Here is a 13,322-nt window from a genome sequence, read left to right as displayed (position 1 = left end):
CGCAAGGGCAAGGACGAGGCGTACGACCGCATGCTGCTCGACTACTTCCTGTCGTACCAGCAGTTCATTCACTTGGTGTGTCGCGTGGCCATCAACTGCGAGAAGTTCACCGACACGCTGGTCAAGCTGAGTGCGTGCCGCCGCCGCCGCCGCCGCCGGCAAGGTGGGCGTGTCGCCAACTTTGTGCTTTGCCCGCCCAGGTGTGCTGATGGCGTACGAAGGACTTCCTCTCCACCTCGCTCTCTTCCCCAAACTGTGGACCGAACTGTGCCAGTCGCAGGTTTGCGCCGCCGCAGTAGCGATCACGCTCCGCCGTACCGCCGCCATGAGCTGTGACGTGCGTGCGTGTGTTTCAGTCGCAGCTGTCCAAGACGTGCGTGAAGCTGCTGTGCGACGATGCCGCCTTCAGCGAGTACATCAAGTGCGTCCTGATGGACGAGCGCAGCTTCCTCAACAACAACGCCGCCTACGCCTTCCTGACGTGCTTCTTGCACAAGGTACGCACGCACGCACAAGGACAGGGCCACTACTTCCTTTTCCCATTTTGAGGTCGCACCGATTCCGGGACGGATTCGTCGGCTCGCCCTCGCCCCGCCACTCTGATATTTATGGAAATGGATGCTTTGTTTAAAAAATCTTGGACAAAGATGAGAAGAAAGAATTATTATTTTTTTTTGCAATGATTTTATTTCTATAACTGTGAGATGTATTTTATTTCTTCTTTTTTTTTTTCCCATTTCAACCAAAATGCTTTTTCAGTTTTCATAATTTCGTCCGTTTTTGTGAACCAGTGTTGTTTTTGTTAACGCCCCTTTTTTCCATGACGATGACGAGCTAAACGAGGTTATTTGATGACGGAAGCGTGACGTACATGAAATTTTCGTTGACGAGACGGGACAAAGTTGTTCGCGTGCGGTTCGTCAGACGCTCCAAATGGACGACCTCCCTCCCCAAAACATTGCAATGAAGTGCAAGCCGTCTTCCGTTTGGCCACGCCCACCACCGGGACAGCGCGCAGGTGCCGCGCACGCACCGTCACACTTCCCGGTGTCGCGTCTGCGCTCATTCGCCTCGCCTCGCCTCGCGCGGACGGCGACTGACGAGACGCGTTTGATCGACTTTGGACTTGTGCGACTGGACGAGAGAACAAGTCGCCTGCAAAAAAGGTTTTGATTTTCTGTCTGAAAGAAAGCCACAACAGTTGCCAAGTCAAATGTTTGGCCTTTGGGAGCTTTGAGCGACGATTCCACTGTCGGCACTTTGATCTGTTTTGGAACGCGTCGGTCGGAACGTTTTTGCTTTTGGCCGGAAACCTTGTCTTCCTAAAACGGACCGAAACCTTTTTGGGTTTTCGGCGACTAAAGCGAGCACGAATAGGACTGACTAAATGTGACGAAAACTAATCGGCATTTTCGTCCAAATGACAAAATGTAAAATGCCGTGCAAAAACAACACCGGTGGGAACTGGAATAAGCTTGAAGCCGAGGTGTGACTTTGGCGTGTTGCGCGCGTCCAGGTGCAGGTGTTGTCGGGCGCCGGCTGCTGCAGCCTGGCGGGCGTGTTGGTGGCCAGCGTGCTGAGCGAGCACGGCGGCCTTCGGCCCGAGCTCGCGTCCGATTGGCCGCAGCTCAGCAAGACCGCCGCCATGCTCAACGCGGTACGTACGCACGCGCGCGCGCACGCCTCCCCCACGCCCACCGTCATGTTGCCGACATGCGTTGCGTTGTTGTTGCAGGACCTTCGGGCGTTGACGCTGTTGCTGTCGGTGCCGTCGCCCCCGACCCTCGACCCCGCCCTGGGCCCCGCCCTCCACGAGCTGACGGCCCAATGTCGCCTTTGCGTGCAACGCCGTGACGCACTGGCGGACGCCCACCGCCGGCGCCGAGACGATGGTACGCGAGGGCGCCCGTCCGTCGTGTTGAACAGCCGTCGTCAGCTGCGTCCCTCGTCCCCCAAACGAGATACGAGGGATCCCCCTGAGCGCCGCGCCGCTAATTTGGTCGTCTTGTGCTTGTTTGCGAGATCAGAGGAGGACGGTGCCACCCCCGTGAAGCGGCGACGCATGAGCAGCGATGAAGAGGATGATGAGACGCCGGGCACATCCGCCGCTGCTCCGCCGCCATCTTGTGGCGCGACCGCCGGCCCGCCGCCGTGCTCGGAGTCGTCCAAGTCGGAGCGGCAGGGCGCGCAGACGCCCAGCAGCGCCTCGGACACGGAGACGCGGGACTCCTCGTCCCTCATTGACCCGGGCACCGAGCAGGACCCCCCGTCCCCGCCCGACGCCGCCCCTTCGTCCCCTCCGGGCGTGTCCCCGCCCACCGCGGAACGGGAGGAACCGGAGCGGAGGGTGGCCGACCCTCTGGCCACGCCCCTCCCAACGGGGGAGGGGTCTGAGGATGTGCTGGACGTGTTGTGCAGGACCCTGGAAGCGGCTGTCGCCATGGTTACTCAGCTGACTGCAAAAGCCCCGCCCTCCTCATGACGTCATTGGTCGATGTGAGTTGACCCCGCCCCAGTTTGTTGCCTTTTTTTTTTTCTTCTTCTTCAAAGGGCAAAGTGTTTTTGTTGTTTTCTACAAAAAGTGTGGATTTTGATTTGCCTTAATTTAATTTGGTTGCATTTTTACTGCTCGTCCTCTCTGTGCCACTTTTTGGACTTTTGTCACCGACGAGGCGACAGCAACAGAATGGATCGAAGTTCGGTTGCCTTGAGTGGACGTCTTGTCTTTGGACGCCAAGTTTACTTGTACATGATCCGCAAGAAAAGTCAAAAACTTGATATGAAAACTATAAATAAATATATAGATAAATATCTTTATATATATGTGTATATATATATATATATATATACATATATATATACATATATATATATATAAAAAGAGAGAGAGAGAGCTTTATCGGACTGTGGTGCAAATAAAGCCCTCGTGTCGGACCAGACGGCGCTTTGGAATTTCTTGACTGCCGCGACATTTCTGCTGTTGACTTTTAGCTGCTTGTTTTGTCGTTTTTCTTTTATTTCACACACGATACATCAATAAAAATCTTTATTGACAATGTGTAGTGATGCAAATGTTTTTTCAACCGCCACGTCTGTAAAAAAAAATAATAAAGTGCCGTCATTTTTGCCTAGCAACAGGCGCCGCATTCAACCATTCGTTTTATGTTTTTTTAGAGAGTTGGAGTTTTCTTTTTTTTTTTTGCGGGCGAGCAGTTGAACGTGATTTCAGGATAATGCCATATTGATGTTAGCGGAAACGCATTTCAAACGTCAACTTGCAGTCAGGAAGCCGCCCCGATCAACTTGAAAATCAAAACGTCAGTTTGTAGTCGTCTTTGGGAAGATTATTCGACTTTGGCTGAGGCCGCGTTACCGTCATGCTGCCGCGATCTCGCCGATCATGCGCGCCAAATAATTGGCTGGCCGAGACAGAGAAAGGAAAAGAAAATCCCCGAAGCGTCAACCCCCCGCGACTCGAGGCCCCGTTTCAGCCTTGCGTGCAGATGCTGAGGAAGGAAGAAATTGTGAGTATTTGGACTTGAGCGAGCTCTCCAAATGACAAACTGATTTTTATTTATTTTGAAATATTGACGACTTAATCAATTAGTTGTCGATGATTGCACTTCTCTGTTGTCTTTTGATGTTTGATGTTTTCTGCGGCTGCTTTTTTTTTCCTCCCCAGAAAGATGTTGGTCTCGTTCCTCTTCTGGCAACTTCTTCATTGTCGACTATCTTTGCATCTTTGCAAAGCATCTGCGCGTCACAATGACCGCGCAGCGCAAAGATGAGAAATGGAAACTAGTTATTTTTTTCAACTCTGACCCGAGTGCCAACACGCGGGACGAAACGAAACATCGTTGTGATTGCGATACGATTGCTTTTGACATTGTGGCTGGTTTCAGGATTAATCAAGCACTAATGGAGCATTTTATTTTTCTGATAATTGCTAAATGGTTTCGAGTCCTCGTTTAACTTGAACTTGTCCCAATCGTCTGCACGTTTTCCAACGTTTGCATTTCTCCCGGAAATCGATTTGCGAACATTTGCTTTTACTTTGCAAAACAACAACATGTTACGGACCGAACCAGAAACGGAATGATAATTTGTCTGGGTGATTTCTGCATTGTCAATTTGAAATCATGTCCCGTTTTTCAATCAAGGGATGGATATTTCCCCTTTTTTTTGTTTTTTTTTAATTAGTCCCTCAAAATAATTGACAGATGAATCCATTCCTGAAGTATTTTTCGTCGCAGTCCCACCTGTAACCTTGCAACTTCAATGAATTGGTTAGAAATCTTTTCGAGAGCGAAACTACAAAAACCGACGTGGTTGCACAAGTGTGCACACCCCCTTATAAATGACTGGAATGAATCCATCACTTTCAAGCTGGTGTGAAATGAGAATCTACCCACAGCGGAAGCCCAAATCAAGTTCAGCTGATTTTTCTTGCCTGACATTTTTTGTGGTCACAGCACAAGCGGCGGTCCGCAGGGAGCTCCTCCGACATCATTCCGGAGAAGGCTACAAAAGGATTTCCAAGTGCGCAAATGTTCCTTGAGAAACAATGAAGACACTTGAGGACATGTGGAGGAAAGGTCACGTGACCCGAAATGCCGCTTTCCCAACGACAAATGTAATGTGGATATGCACCACGACTCGAAAGTCGTCTTCATCAGGTGTCCGTGTGGATGGGCGGGTGTACCTAATGAAGTGTCCATGAAGCTAGCAAGTGGAGAAATGTGAAACGTGACGGTGCGGTGAGGAACTTCCTTCTTTGAGCTTTTTTTTTTTTTTTTCTTTAAATCAAGCTTCCTCCTCTCATGTGGAACAAGCGCTACGTTGTCTTCATCCTCCAGCAAGACAGGTCAAGGATGCTTTCTTCTTCTCATCATGTCTGTTTGTTTTTCACTCTTGGTCTGTTGAATGTGGTCGCCATGGCAAACTTGCTTTTCTATCTTTTTGCTCATAACATGCTAAATGTCAGGCCGAACACGCCGAACGGTAAGCAGAGCTGCAGTTCCTTTATGTGTTGAGGTGGACGCGAGTCCCACGAGCATCTTTGAACTCGTGCGCTGAAATGTCCACGTAGCATCCGAGTGCGCTCCTTTCTTCTCACAAGTAAGACGAGCACGCATTTCAGAAATATGGACATACTAGTGCACGCACTAGTAGGATAATGTATACATTGCGCAAACGACCACGAGTACGTCCTCCTCTCTTGCTACTACTAGCTGTGCTGTGCTATGACTGCAACTGCACAACTCCTTCTATTTGTTCTCCAGCTGCAATATTTCGTTTTGCCACCCAACCGCCCGCATGCCCACGGTTCAACATTACACAATTCAGCATGAAACCATAAAAGTAGTGCATCGGTGCCTTCTTGTGGAATCTGCAACTGGGTTGAAATGGGCGGAGTAGCTTCATTTGGACTCAAGTAGCAGTTGCTGTCGAACGGGCCAAGTACAAAGATTGATTTTGTGTGTGCAGATGGCATCGGCGCGTCGGCACCTGGCGGTGGCGCTGTTGGTCGTCGTGACCACGACGACGAGGGCGGCTGCAATCGATCAGAACATGTTGTCCACACTGGTCGATGAAATTCTACGCAAGTACGTTTGACGAGAATTTTGCCGGATTTCCCTCCATAAATCATGTCTTCATGCCTCTCTTCACCCGCAGGTTCCAATTGCAACGGTGAGTGCGGCCGCCACGATGGTTTGTAGCCGCTTTTGGAACACCGACCGTGTGGGCTTATTGACGACGGGGTCCGTCCATTGCTTGCTTGCTTGGTGTTCTTTTAATTGAAAAAAAAAAAAAAATGGGCTGAGCTGGACCAAGCGAGCGGCATGCCATTTGCGACGATCATTTCAATGATTTGGAACAGGAAGAGTTTTGGTTGGTGTTTGAAATGAATGTTTTGTTTTTTTATTTTATTTGTTGTTGTTGAAGACATTGAGTTGGGCATGGGCCGTTTTTTAACATCAAAAATGAAAACCAATTTGATATTTCTGAACAAAAAAAAAGGACAGTTTGAGGTCATGGTTCCGTTCATGCGTGGAAAGAACTCACAACTCATATGATGATTTTTGTTCTTTGTGTGTTGGTGTTTTCTCGCCTCTCTTTAACTTTGTGTGCTCAAATTTGCCGTGTTGGCAGCATGCGCATGTTCAGTCTGGCCGTCAGCATCCCGCCTGGCGTCCGTGAAGGCTCGTACGACCTCAGTCAGGTGCACGAGAACAACGTGAGGAACAGCATCCGGCGGTGCGACGTCTACGCGGGCCGCAACGTGGTGGCCGCCACCGTTCTGAAGTGGCCCGACGTGACGTACCAATGTCCCGGGGCGCCGGTGCCGTGGCCGGATGTTCTCCGAGCATGCAGGCGGGAGTCCATGACGTGGAAGGAGGTGGACACGATCTGCCGTGGCGCCGTGAAAGAGAACCGGGCCGACCACGCCGAGTACCGGGTCCTCGAGAAGTTCAATAACTGGGCTACGGATAAGGACAAGTCGGGTCTGTTAGTCTTCTACGTGCTCGCAACGCCGTGCGACGCACGCTGCGCCAGCATCCGGAACGCCTTGAGCATCCTCAGGCTGTTGACGCGCATCCGGGACTGGAAGGAGCACGTGGTCGTCTTCTCCAAGTTGTTGACTGTCAAAACGGGCACCCCCATACCCCCCGAAAGTCGGAGGAGAGCGCTGCTCAACCTGGGCGGCCATTTGGGCGCGGGCGGCCTGGGGAAGATCTTTCGCTGCGACCGGCCAGAAAACGACGTCAACGGTGCCATGGCGTGCATCAGCTGCTCCACCGGCGGCCAGGTCACGCCTCAGTGCTACAAAAACGAAAGCGACTTGACGGAAGAGGAGCAAGGAGTGGGCGGAGGAGTGCAAGGGGGACGCGGGATTGGGGGGGCAAGGAGGGCTGGTGGAGGCGGACAAACAGGAAGTGGGACAAAGCGAGGACGACAAGGTGGAAGGCGGGGCTGAAGTTGTTGATAACCAACAATTTTTTGTTTACCCTTCAGAAAGCAGTTTGCAAGATGCTTGGCTAATGCCAGCATGCCAACGTGACAAATATAAAATGCTTGACATGCTGTAAAAAAACAACAACAAAAAAACACCTGCTCAACAATAAAGCTTTCAGCAATCAAGCTTTCTCTTGCCTTTGTTTTTGTAGTTCTCTCTCCCTCTCTCAAAATGGACAGTGATTTTTAATTGGAGCGGCAAATTCATGCACTTTATTTTGGAGTCAGCCAATCCTCCATCAAGCGTCTCCAGTTGGTCCAAAATGCTGCTGCTCGCCTCTTGACTGAGGGAGCACATCACGCCCGCTCTGGCGACCCTTCACTGGCTCTCGGCACATTTGAGAGTCTATTATTTGTTTTCAAAACTTGACATTGTCTTGCGCCACCCTTTTGCCCGCCACTCGATGCCTCACGTAGGCGGTCCCGCCGCTATTAGAGGTACCAAGGACTAAGCGAAGGCTCAGGAGTCGAGTCTTTTCCGTTGCCGCTCCCCTTCTTTGGATTGGCAAGCCCCCTCGCTTCCCATCTTTAAACTCGTGTTTATTCTTTGGCTTTAGACTCAGCATGACACTTGCTTTTTGTTTTTTTGTCGTTGGTTGTAGTGTGAATTGCTTTTGCTCCATGTGCAGCACTTTTCATACAGCGGCGGTTGTCTTCAAGCGAGTCGAGTTGCGGAGTTGTCGAGAGCGATCGACTATTGGGCGAACGTCTGCGCATGCGCGACTCAGAAGCGGCCAAGATGGCGGAGACAGAAACGGAGATGGAGGCAAGCAGTGGCTCGCTGGGCTCGCTGGGCTCGCTGCTCAACGGCGTCGCGCAGCAAATCTTTTACAGAAACAGCGAAGTGACGGAGCCGCTGTTGAAAAGTCAACTTGATCCAGAAGCCACACAGCAACACTTCGCGGCTTTGTACGACAAAATGAAGGCGCTCCTTAAGGTGAGAAACTCTCGCAACCGTCGCTGCTGTCAAGCTCAACATCAACATGTGACTGACCTCTTTAACGTCACTTCGGGATTGGTGTTATTTGTTTGGGGGTTTTTTTTTGTCTTGTGACTCGACTTCATCGGCCGATGTTCCGTGAGGGCGTGAGATAGCAAACGAATGGCTTCACCGTGAATAGGGATGGTTCCGGTTCTCCAGAACATCTTCCCAATTAAACATGCACCAAATTGAGAAAGGAGATAAAGACACAAGCACAGTTCGAACTTTTCTTTTGCAAAAGCAGAAACCGAGGTCAGTTCAGTTCCTTCTTATGACTGCATGTTGCTGTGTACTCTTGTCTCTAATAAGCACGTAGAAGCAAGGGCGTTAAACAGTAACGGACAGTGTGGTTTTGATGACAATAAAGTCATCGAGTACATTCGGAGTGTTTCGTAAAGACGGTGAGATCAATGATGACAAAAGTGACGGACTGCACTTTGGTCTGGCTCCTCCCCCAGTCGATGGCCGCGGCCGACATGGACCACGCCCAGCTGGAGGCCTTCCTCACCGCCCAGACCCGCAAGCAGGGGGCGGGCGGCATCACCCCCGAGCAGGCCACCGCCCTGGCCCGCTTCTGGAAGAGCCAGCGCGGGCGCGTCCGCGAAAGCCTCCTGGCGCACAGCCGCTGGGAGGCGGCCCTCAGGGGGCTGTCCTGGAGGCTGGACCTGCAGACGGCGGGCGGACGCGGGGGGACGCCCCCCGGCGGGCCCCTCGCCCTGCTGGAGCTGGGACTGGAGCTGGGTGGCGGAGACGAGCAGGTGATTGAGCCTTTTGTGCATCGTCCTCATGTTGCTTTGCAGCACTTTGCAGAGATGAACAATTTTTTGATCTATATCGATAGATATAGTTGTTGCCTTTTTTTTTTTTCAGTTTTGGACGGACTTTTTGGAATTTCACCCTCACAGCAGTAAATATTCTCTTATTTCTTTACATTTCCTTTTTTTCCCAATAGAAAGAAGGCATTTGCCAATTTCTGCTTTTACTTTGGACAACCCAGATCAACAGTTTTCTCTATTTAATTTATTTTATTTTATTTGAATGTTACAGACCAAACCAGTTATGGAATCGTCAAGAACTGTCAATTTGAAATGCCATGTTTTTCAATAATGTGGTGGAAATTAGACATTTTAATCCGATTTATTGATTGGTTAAAAAATACAACAACAGATGAATCCATTGTTAAAGCAATCATTATTCAAATCTTTCCTTGGGAATGGAGGGGCCCCGTGCTACTTTTTTTTTTCTTCACGTCACTTGAGCGGCGGCACGGTTTGCTGCGACTCAAATTCCGCCCCGTGACACAAAAATTGAACAAAAAAGTGAAAAAAACACCAAAACTAACCACCGAACTGGCTGAGAAAAAGAAGTTGGTGCACTCTCATGGTTTCACCGATTTATGGTTTTGTTTTTTTGGCCCTGAGGTTTGTTCATAACCTATTTCTTATTTTTGTGCGCAGATAGAAAAGTATTGCTCTGCTGCCATCTTGTGGCAACTGTTATTAAGGGCATTAAATACTCACAGATGAGCAGTTGCCTATTAATTCCACTAGATGGTGGCAAAGCACAAAAACTGATGTGAAGATGTGACTTTTTCATTCAACAACGGAGGAGCTCTTCCCCGCCAAAATTCGCAAATAGCCAAATTTGCCGAGCTGCAAAGCTGTGGGACTTCACTGCGCTTACTCCCCAACGTCTCCTCCCCCACCCGGATTTTGATTTGCAGGAGTTGGACTTTGTGTGCGTGGAAATGGACGAGCACAACGTACAGTGTGTGCTGAACAAGATGGTCGGCATCCAGGCCGCCATTGACGCCGCCGTTCAGCGCACTTGACGCAGGGAGTCAGATTCGTGACCAGTGAGGCAACTCTTCTTTCTTTTTGTTTTTTCCCGCCTGGATCCAAAATGGCCGACGACTCGCCGACCCCTCGTCGGATTTGCTCGTTTCTTGTCGTCTGTCTGGAGGCGCCTGAGGACCGCGGTGCTCTTCGGTCCGGCCAATCAGCTTGCCGGTGTCGTCACGTCATTAAAGCAGCCAATCGCAGGGCACAAATTGACAAACAGACTGGTCGCCTTGTCATTTTCTGTACGTCGGTCACGATTTTCGAAAGAAGTTGAAACGACAACGTGCTTTTTCTGCGACGAGGTTGCTGCAGGCGGCTGCGACTTTCCGCACCTGAACGAACGTTTTGGGGGCTTTTTAAAATGCTTTGTTTCTATCCAGTCCTTATTTTTTTTTTACTGTAAAATCCTGTGAATAATGCTTTTTTTTTTTATTAATTCCAACTTGAAGGCTTAATGGCAGTAACGAGGAGTTGTAAACCAAAATAAAATCCTATTCATAGCACATTCAATATAAACAAAAAAAATCGCTTGCTCGGAAGAGCATCAAGTAAAAATACTTTGAAATCCCAAATGATGCTTTCCCTCACCTCTGATGGTCTTTGAAAGCATTTCCACTTTGTTGTTATCACGTTGAGAATGTCGATTCATTCTTATTCTTCCCGCAAATCGGAGGACGCATTATACACGAGCGCTGAGAAAGAAAACAATTTTTTTCGGACGCTGCATGTTCTTCACATGATTTTACCTTTTAAAAAGTGCAAAAGGTTAGAAAAGGTCACTGGGTTTTGAGTAATATCAGCTACAATTGTCAAACAGCTGTTTGGCCTTCTCTGTAACTAAAGTACAGAAGAAACATGATCAATTTGGACATTTAAAATCAGCCTGGAAGTCACGAGTGATGAGAAGACGTTCGTTTTAATCCCATCATCAGAAGTTTCACTTTTATCCTTTTAAGATGTACTTTGTATGGTTTTGTTTTCGAAAAGCATTTTCCACTTCATGTTCTTACATGAACAAAAATATTGTATTTATTTTAGTTTTTGTCAACGGTATATATTTTGGGTCCCCACCGCTGAAGAAGAAAATATTTTGCCTCGACACGAAACAGCTTCATGACAGCCTCTGAATGAGTTGCAAGTTGCCCTCTGCACTCTGACAATGAGAGCATCACTGCCACCTACTGTAGCCGAGACGCAATTACACTCTCTTCTCGTCCAGCAAAAGAAAGCCGCGTTGGCCGCGATGCGAAGTAGTTGCAAAAAATCATCATTTTGCTTTGGCCTCACGTGGCGATCTTGTCTTGATTACAAGCGTGTGACGACTGATAAAAGGAGGACAATGACGTCCTTTGTGTGTGCGGGCGCGCGCGTGTGCGTGTTAACGTGCGTTGCGGCAGACGGCGCCATGTTCCCGAACGTCCCGTTGCATCCCACCGTCGGTGAGGCATCTGAAAATCTTGCCGGAGTTCTTGTCCAGACCGCAGAATGGCCGTGCGGACGTTGTGCGTCGCAGGTGCGGCTGGGCGGCAACATGGCGGCGCGGACGCGAGCGCGGACGCGAGCGCGAGCTCGGACCTGCTGCCTGCCGGCCGCGATGGCGCCGTTGTTGCTGCTGCTGCTGCTGCTCAACATGTTGGCGTGTTGCATCCTGGCGGCGCTCAGCTGGAAGCTCGGTCGCGACCACGCCGGCCTCCTCGAGCCGCTTCCGGTTCCGCTCCGGTTCGGGAGCCCCTCGGGCGCGTCCTTCTGGAACAGCGAACAGCGGAGGCTGGACCTGAGCGAGCCTCGCGACTCGTGCCAAGCGGAGCGCGGAGTTGTCACGCAGGTAATGGAAAACGAAATGCAGAAGCGCTTCAAATATGAACTTGATCACGTGTTGTGAAAACAACACTGAACGTTCAAAGGTGAAATCTGCGCAGCCCTCAGCGCTCACTGTTTTGTTCATTTATTTGCGCTGTGAGATTCGAGAACCCATTGTGGCCCGCAAGGCAAAACGTTGACGGGTAATTTTGCAGATGAACGCAGGCCATATCTTCTGAGAAAAAGGGAGGGCTGCGCCACTGTGGATGTGGCCACAGCTGATTGCAGTCTCCGCCCATTGCCTTGAAATGTGGCAAACGACAGTCCGGGCATGATGAAGCGCACATTTGTGCCATGAAGTAGGCGCTTGGAGACCCCGCCCCCATCGTTTGTTCGGCCCCCTGACCCCGCCTCCCATAGCCGTGTCTCACACACTTGACTTTTCACTTTTTTTTTTCTCCTCTCAACTGTTATCAGCAGGTCTGGGACTACAGCACGTTGCCTCAGCGCCTCCAGGACTTCCTGCTCTCCATGCGCTGCAGGAAGTCCGGTGCACTTCTGGCTCCGGATCTGGTATGCCGGCAACCGGATCCCTTCCTCCTGCTCGCCATCAAGTCGCTCGTGCCGCATTTCGGGCGGCGGCAGGCCATCCGCCAGACGTGGGGCCGCGCCGGCCTCCTGGCCAACCGCACGGTAGCCACCGTCTTCCTGCTGGGGCAAACGCCGCCCGAGGATCACCACCCGGACTTGCAAGGCATGCTGGGCCGGGAGGCGGAGCTTCACGGGGACCTGCTCCAGTGGGAGTTTAGGGACACGCCCCTCAACCTGAGCCTGAAGGAGGTGCTCTTCCTGCGGTGGTTCCACCGCAATTGTCCGCGAGCCCGCTTTGTCCTGGAGGCCCACGACGACGCTTTTGTCGACATCTTCCGAGTGTTGGACTTCCTGGAGACTGTGCCCGGCGCCAGCAGGGACTTCCTGTTTGTCGGTGATGTCATCATCGGCGGACGGCCGCCCGCAGACCGGGCTCTCCTGGACTTTGTCCCGCCGAGTGTTTTCGCAGGCGCGTACCCACCTTACGCCGCATCTGGGGGTTTCCTGCTGTCCGGCGAGCTGGCGTTACGCCTTCACGACGTCTCGCGCCGCGTCCTCCTGTTCCCGGTCCACGAAGTCTACACGGGCCTGTGCCTCCGCAAGCTGGGTGTGGTCCCACAGAAGCACCCGGGTTTCGCCGGCCGCCCGTTGCGCCGCCATGGCGATGATGATGATGAGGAGGAGGAGGAGAAGCGCGGCGAGAATGCGATGGTGGTGAGCGGTTGCACGGCGCAGGAGATGCTGAGGATGTGGACAAGTGCGGCGAGGCGGGACTGCCGGGCCACCGCGGCGCCGCAACCTGCCAGAAGGACACTTCATTAGGTACACAGGCTCCAAATGGAAAAGAGTGACAGTCGGCGACTGCTGATGTCAAATTTACCAAGACAATGAGTAAATATGTGATATTCGAAAAGCCATCCATAATTGATTGTTTTTGAAAATCCAACGGGTGTTTTACGGGGTGGTGTGAGTGGACGTTGAGTATTGGTGACTCCATATCATCGCTGATGTCAAGTGAGTGAAGATTTGTTTCGTGATCATTTCAAATTGTCAAGAAATCGAATCTTGACAAGTCAAGACAGTGCGCCATG

At 51.0% G+C, this 13,322-nt stretch overlaps 4 protein-coding genes across 10 annotated transcripts in view; all 4 read left to right on the top strand.

Annotated features, from left to right (window-relative positions):
* Positions 1-3,056, top strand: part of LOC148334374 (ubiquitin carboxyl-terminal hydrolase 34-like) — a 42,232-nt gene extending 39,176 nt beyond the window's left edge. The window contains exons 74-79 of one of the 2 annotated variants that reach the window (XM_088297489.1): positions 7-130; positions 201-280; positions 357-497; positions 1,517-1,657; positions 1,736-1,892; positions 2,028-3,056. In XM_088297489.1, the coding sequence (XP_088153615.1) occupies positions 7-130; positions 201-280; positions 357-497; positions 1,517-1,657; positions 1,736-1,892; positions 2,028-2,482 (1,098 nt within the window). In that variant the 3' untranslated portion in view covers positions 2,483-3,056. Of the gene's footprint in view, positions 1-6; positions 131-200; positions 281-356; positions 498-1,516; positions 1,893-2,027 lie in introns of both variants that reach the window. The other variant, XM_088297488.1, reaches the window with a different exon arrangement.
* Positions 3,057-4,828: 1,772 nt separating this feature from the next.
* LOC148334373 (uncharacterized) lies at positions 4,829-7,143 on the top strand. 2 transcript variants are annotated; one of them, XM_088297482.1, is made up of 4 exons: positions 4,829-4,864; positions 5,488-5,606; positions 5,677-5,691; positions 6,154-7,143. In XM_088297482.1, exons 2-4 carry the CDS (start codon positions 5,488-5,490, stop codon positions 6,977-6,979), a joined length of 960 nt encoding a protein of 319 aa, XP_088153608.1. In that variant the 5' UTR covers positions 4,829-4,864; the 3' UTR covers positions 6,980-7,143. The 2 variants fall into 2 exon arrangements, with proteins under 2 accessions (XP_088153608.1, XP_088153609.1); XM_088297483.1 differs by lacking the exon at positions 4,829-4,864 and adding an exon at positions 5,100-5,118.
* A 514-nt stretch (positions 7,144-7,657) lies between these two features.
* Positions 7,658-10,412, top strand: LOC148334372 (COMM domain-containing protein 1-like). 4 transcript variants are annotated; one of them, XM_088297485.1, is made up of 4 exons: positions 7,666-7,954; positions 8,458-8,757; positions 8,870-8,906; positions 9,723-10,412. In XM_088297485.1, exons 1-4 carry the CDS (start codon positions 7,733-7,735, stop codon positions 9,806-9,808), a joined length of 645 nt encoding a protein of 214 aa, XP_088153611.1. In that variant the 5' UTR covers positions 7,666-7,732; the 3' UTR covers positions 9,809-10,412. The 4 variants fall into 4 exon arrangements, with proteins under 4 accessions (XP_088153610.1, XP_088153611.1, XP_088153612.1 ...); XM_088297487.1 differs by lacking the exon at positions 7,666-7,954 and adding an exon at positions 7,961-8,251; XM_088297484.1 differs by lacking the exon at positions 9,723-10,412 and having other exon boundaries at positions 7,658-7,954; positions 8,870-9,171.
* A 652-nt stretch (positions 10,413-11,064) lies between these two features.
* Positions 11,065-13,172, top strand: LOC148334371 (N-acetyllactosaminide beta-1,3-N-acetylglucosaminyltransferase 2-like). 2 transcript variants are annotated; one of them, XM_088297481.1, is made up of 2 exons: positions 11,065-11,665; positions 12,121-13,172. In XM_088297481.1, the coding sequence occupies exons 1-2, from the start codon at positions 11,084-11,086 to the stop codon at positions 13,051-13,053; spliced, it is 1,515 nt and encodes a 504-aa protein (XP_088153607.1). In that variant the 5' UTR covers positions 11,065-11,083; the 3' UTR covers positions 13,054-13,172. The 2 variants fall into 2 exon arrangements, with proteins under 2 accessions (XP_088153607.1, XP_088153606.1); XM_088297480.1 differs by having other exon boundaries at positions 12,118-13,172.
* Positions 13,173-13,322: the final 150 nt, after the last annotated feature.

This window comes from Idiotropiscis lumnitzeri, chromosome 6 (assembly GCF_059441095.1).
Source record: "Idiotropiscis lumnitzeri isolate Australia: NSW breed Sydney's pygmy pipehorse chromosome 6, RoL_Ilum_1.0, whole genome shotgun sequence".
NCBI classification, from domain to species: domain Eukaryota; kingdom Metazoa; phylum Chordata; class Actinopteri; order Syngnathiformes; family Syngnathidae; genus Idiotropiscis; species Idiotropiscis lumnitzeri.
This window is presented reverse-complemented; position numbering and strand designations above follow the sequence as displayed.

Bases quoted from the DNA above. Each gene is read 5' to 3' on its own strand.
- LOC148334371 (XM_088297480.1), top strand. From the start codon at position 11,084: ATGCGAAGTAGTTGCAAAAAATCATCATTTTGCTTTGGCCTCACGTGG. The intron at 11,666-12,117 runs GTAATGGAAAAC...AACTGTTATCAG, and splicing joins AGCGCGGAGTTGTCACGCAG to CAGGTCTGGGACTACAGCAC.
- LOC148334372 (XM_088297484.1), top strand. From the start codon at position 7,733: ATGCGCGACTCAGAAGCGGCCAAGATGGCGGAGACAGAAACGGAGATG. The intron at 7,955-8,457 runs GTGAGAAACTCT...CTCCTCCCCCAG, and splicing joins AAATGAAGGCGCTCCTTAAG to TCGATGGCCGCGGCCGACAT. The intron at 8,758-8,869 runs GTGATTGAGCCT...TTTTTTTTTCAG, and splicing joins TGGGTGGCGGAGACGAGCAG to TTTTGGACGGACTTTTTGGA.
- LOC148334373 (XM_088297482.1), top strand. From the start codon at position 5,488: ATGGCATCGGCGCGTCGGCACCTGGCGGTGGCGCTGTTGGTCGTCGTG.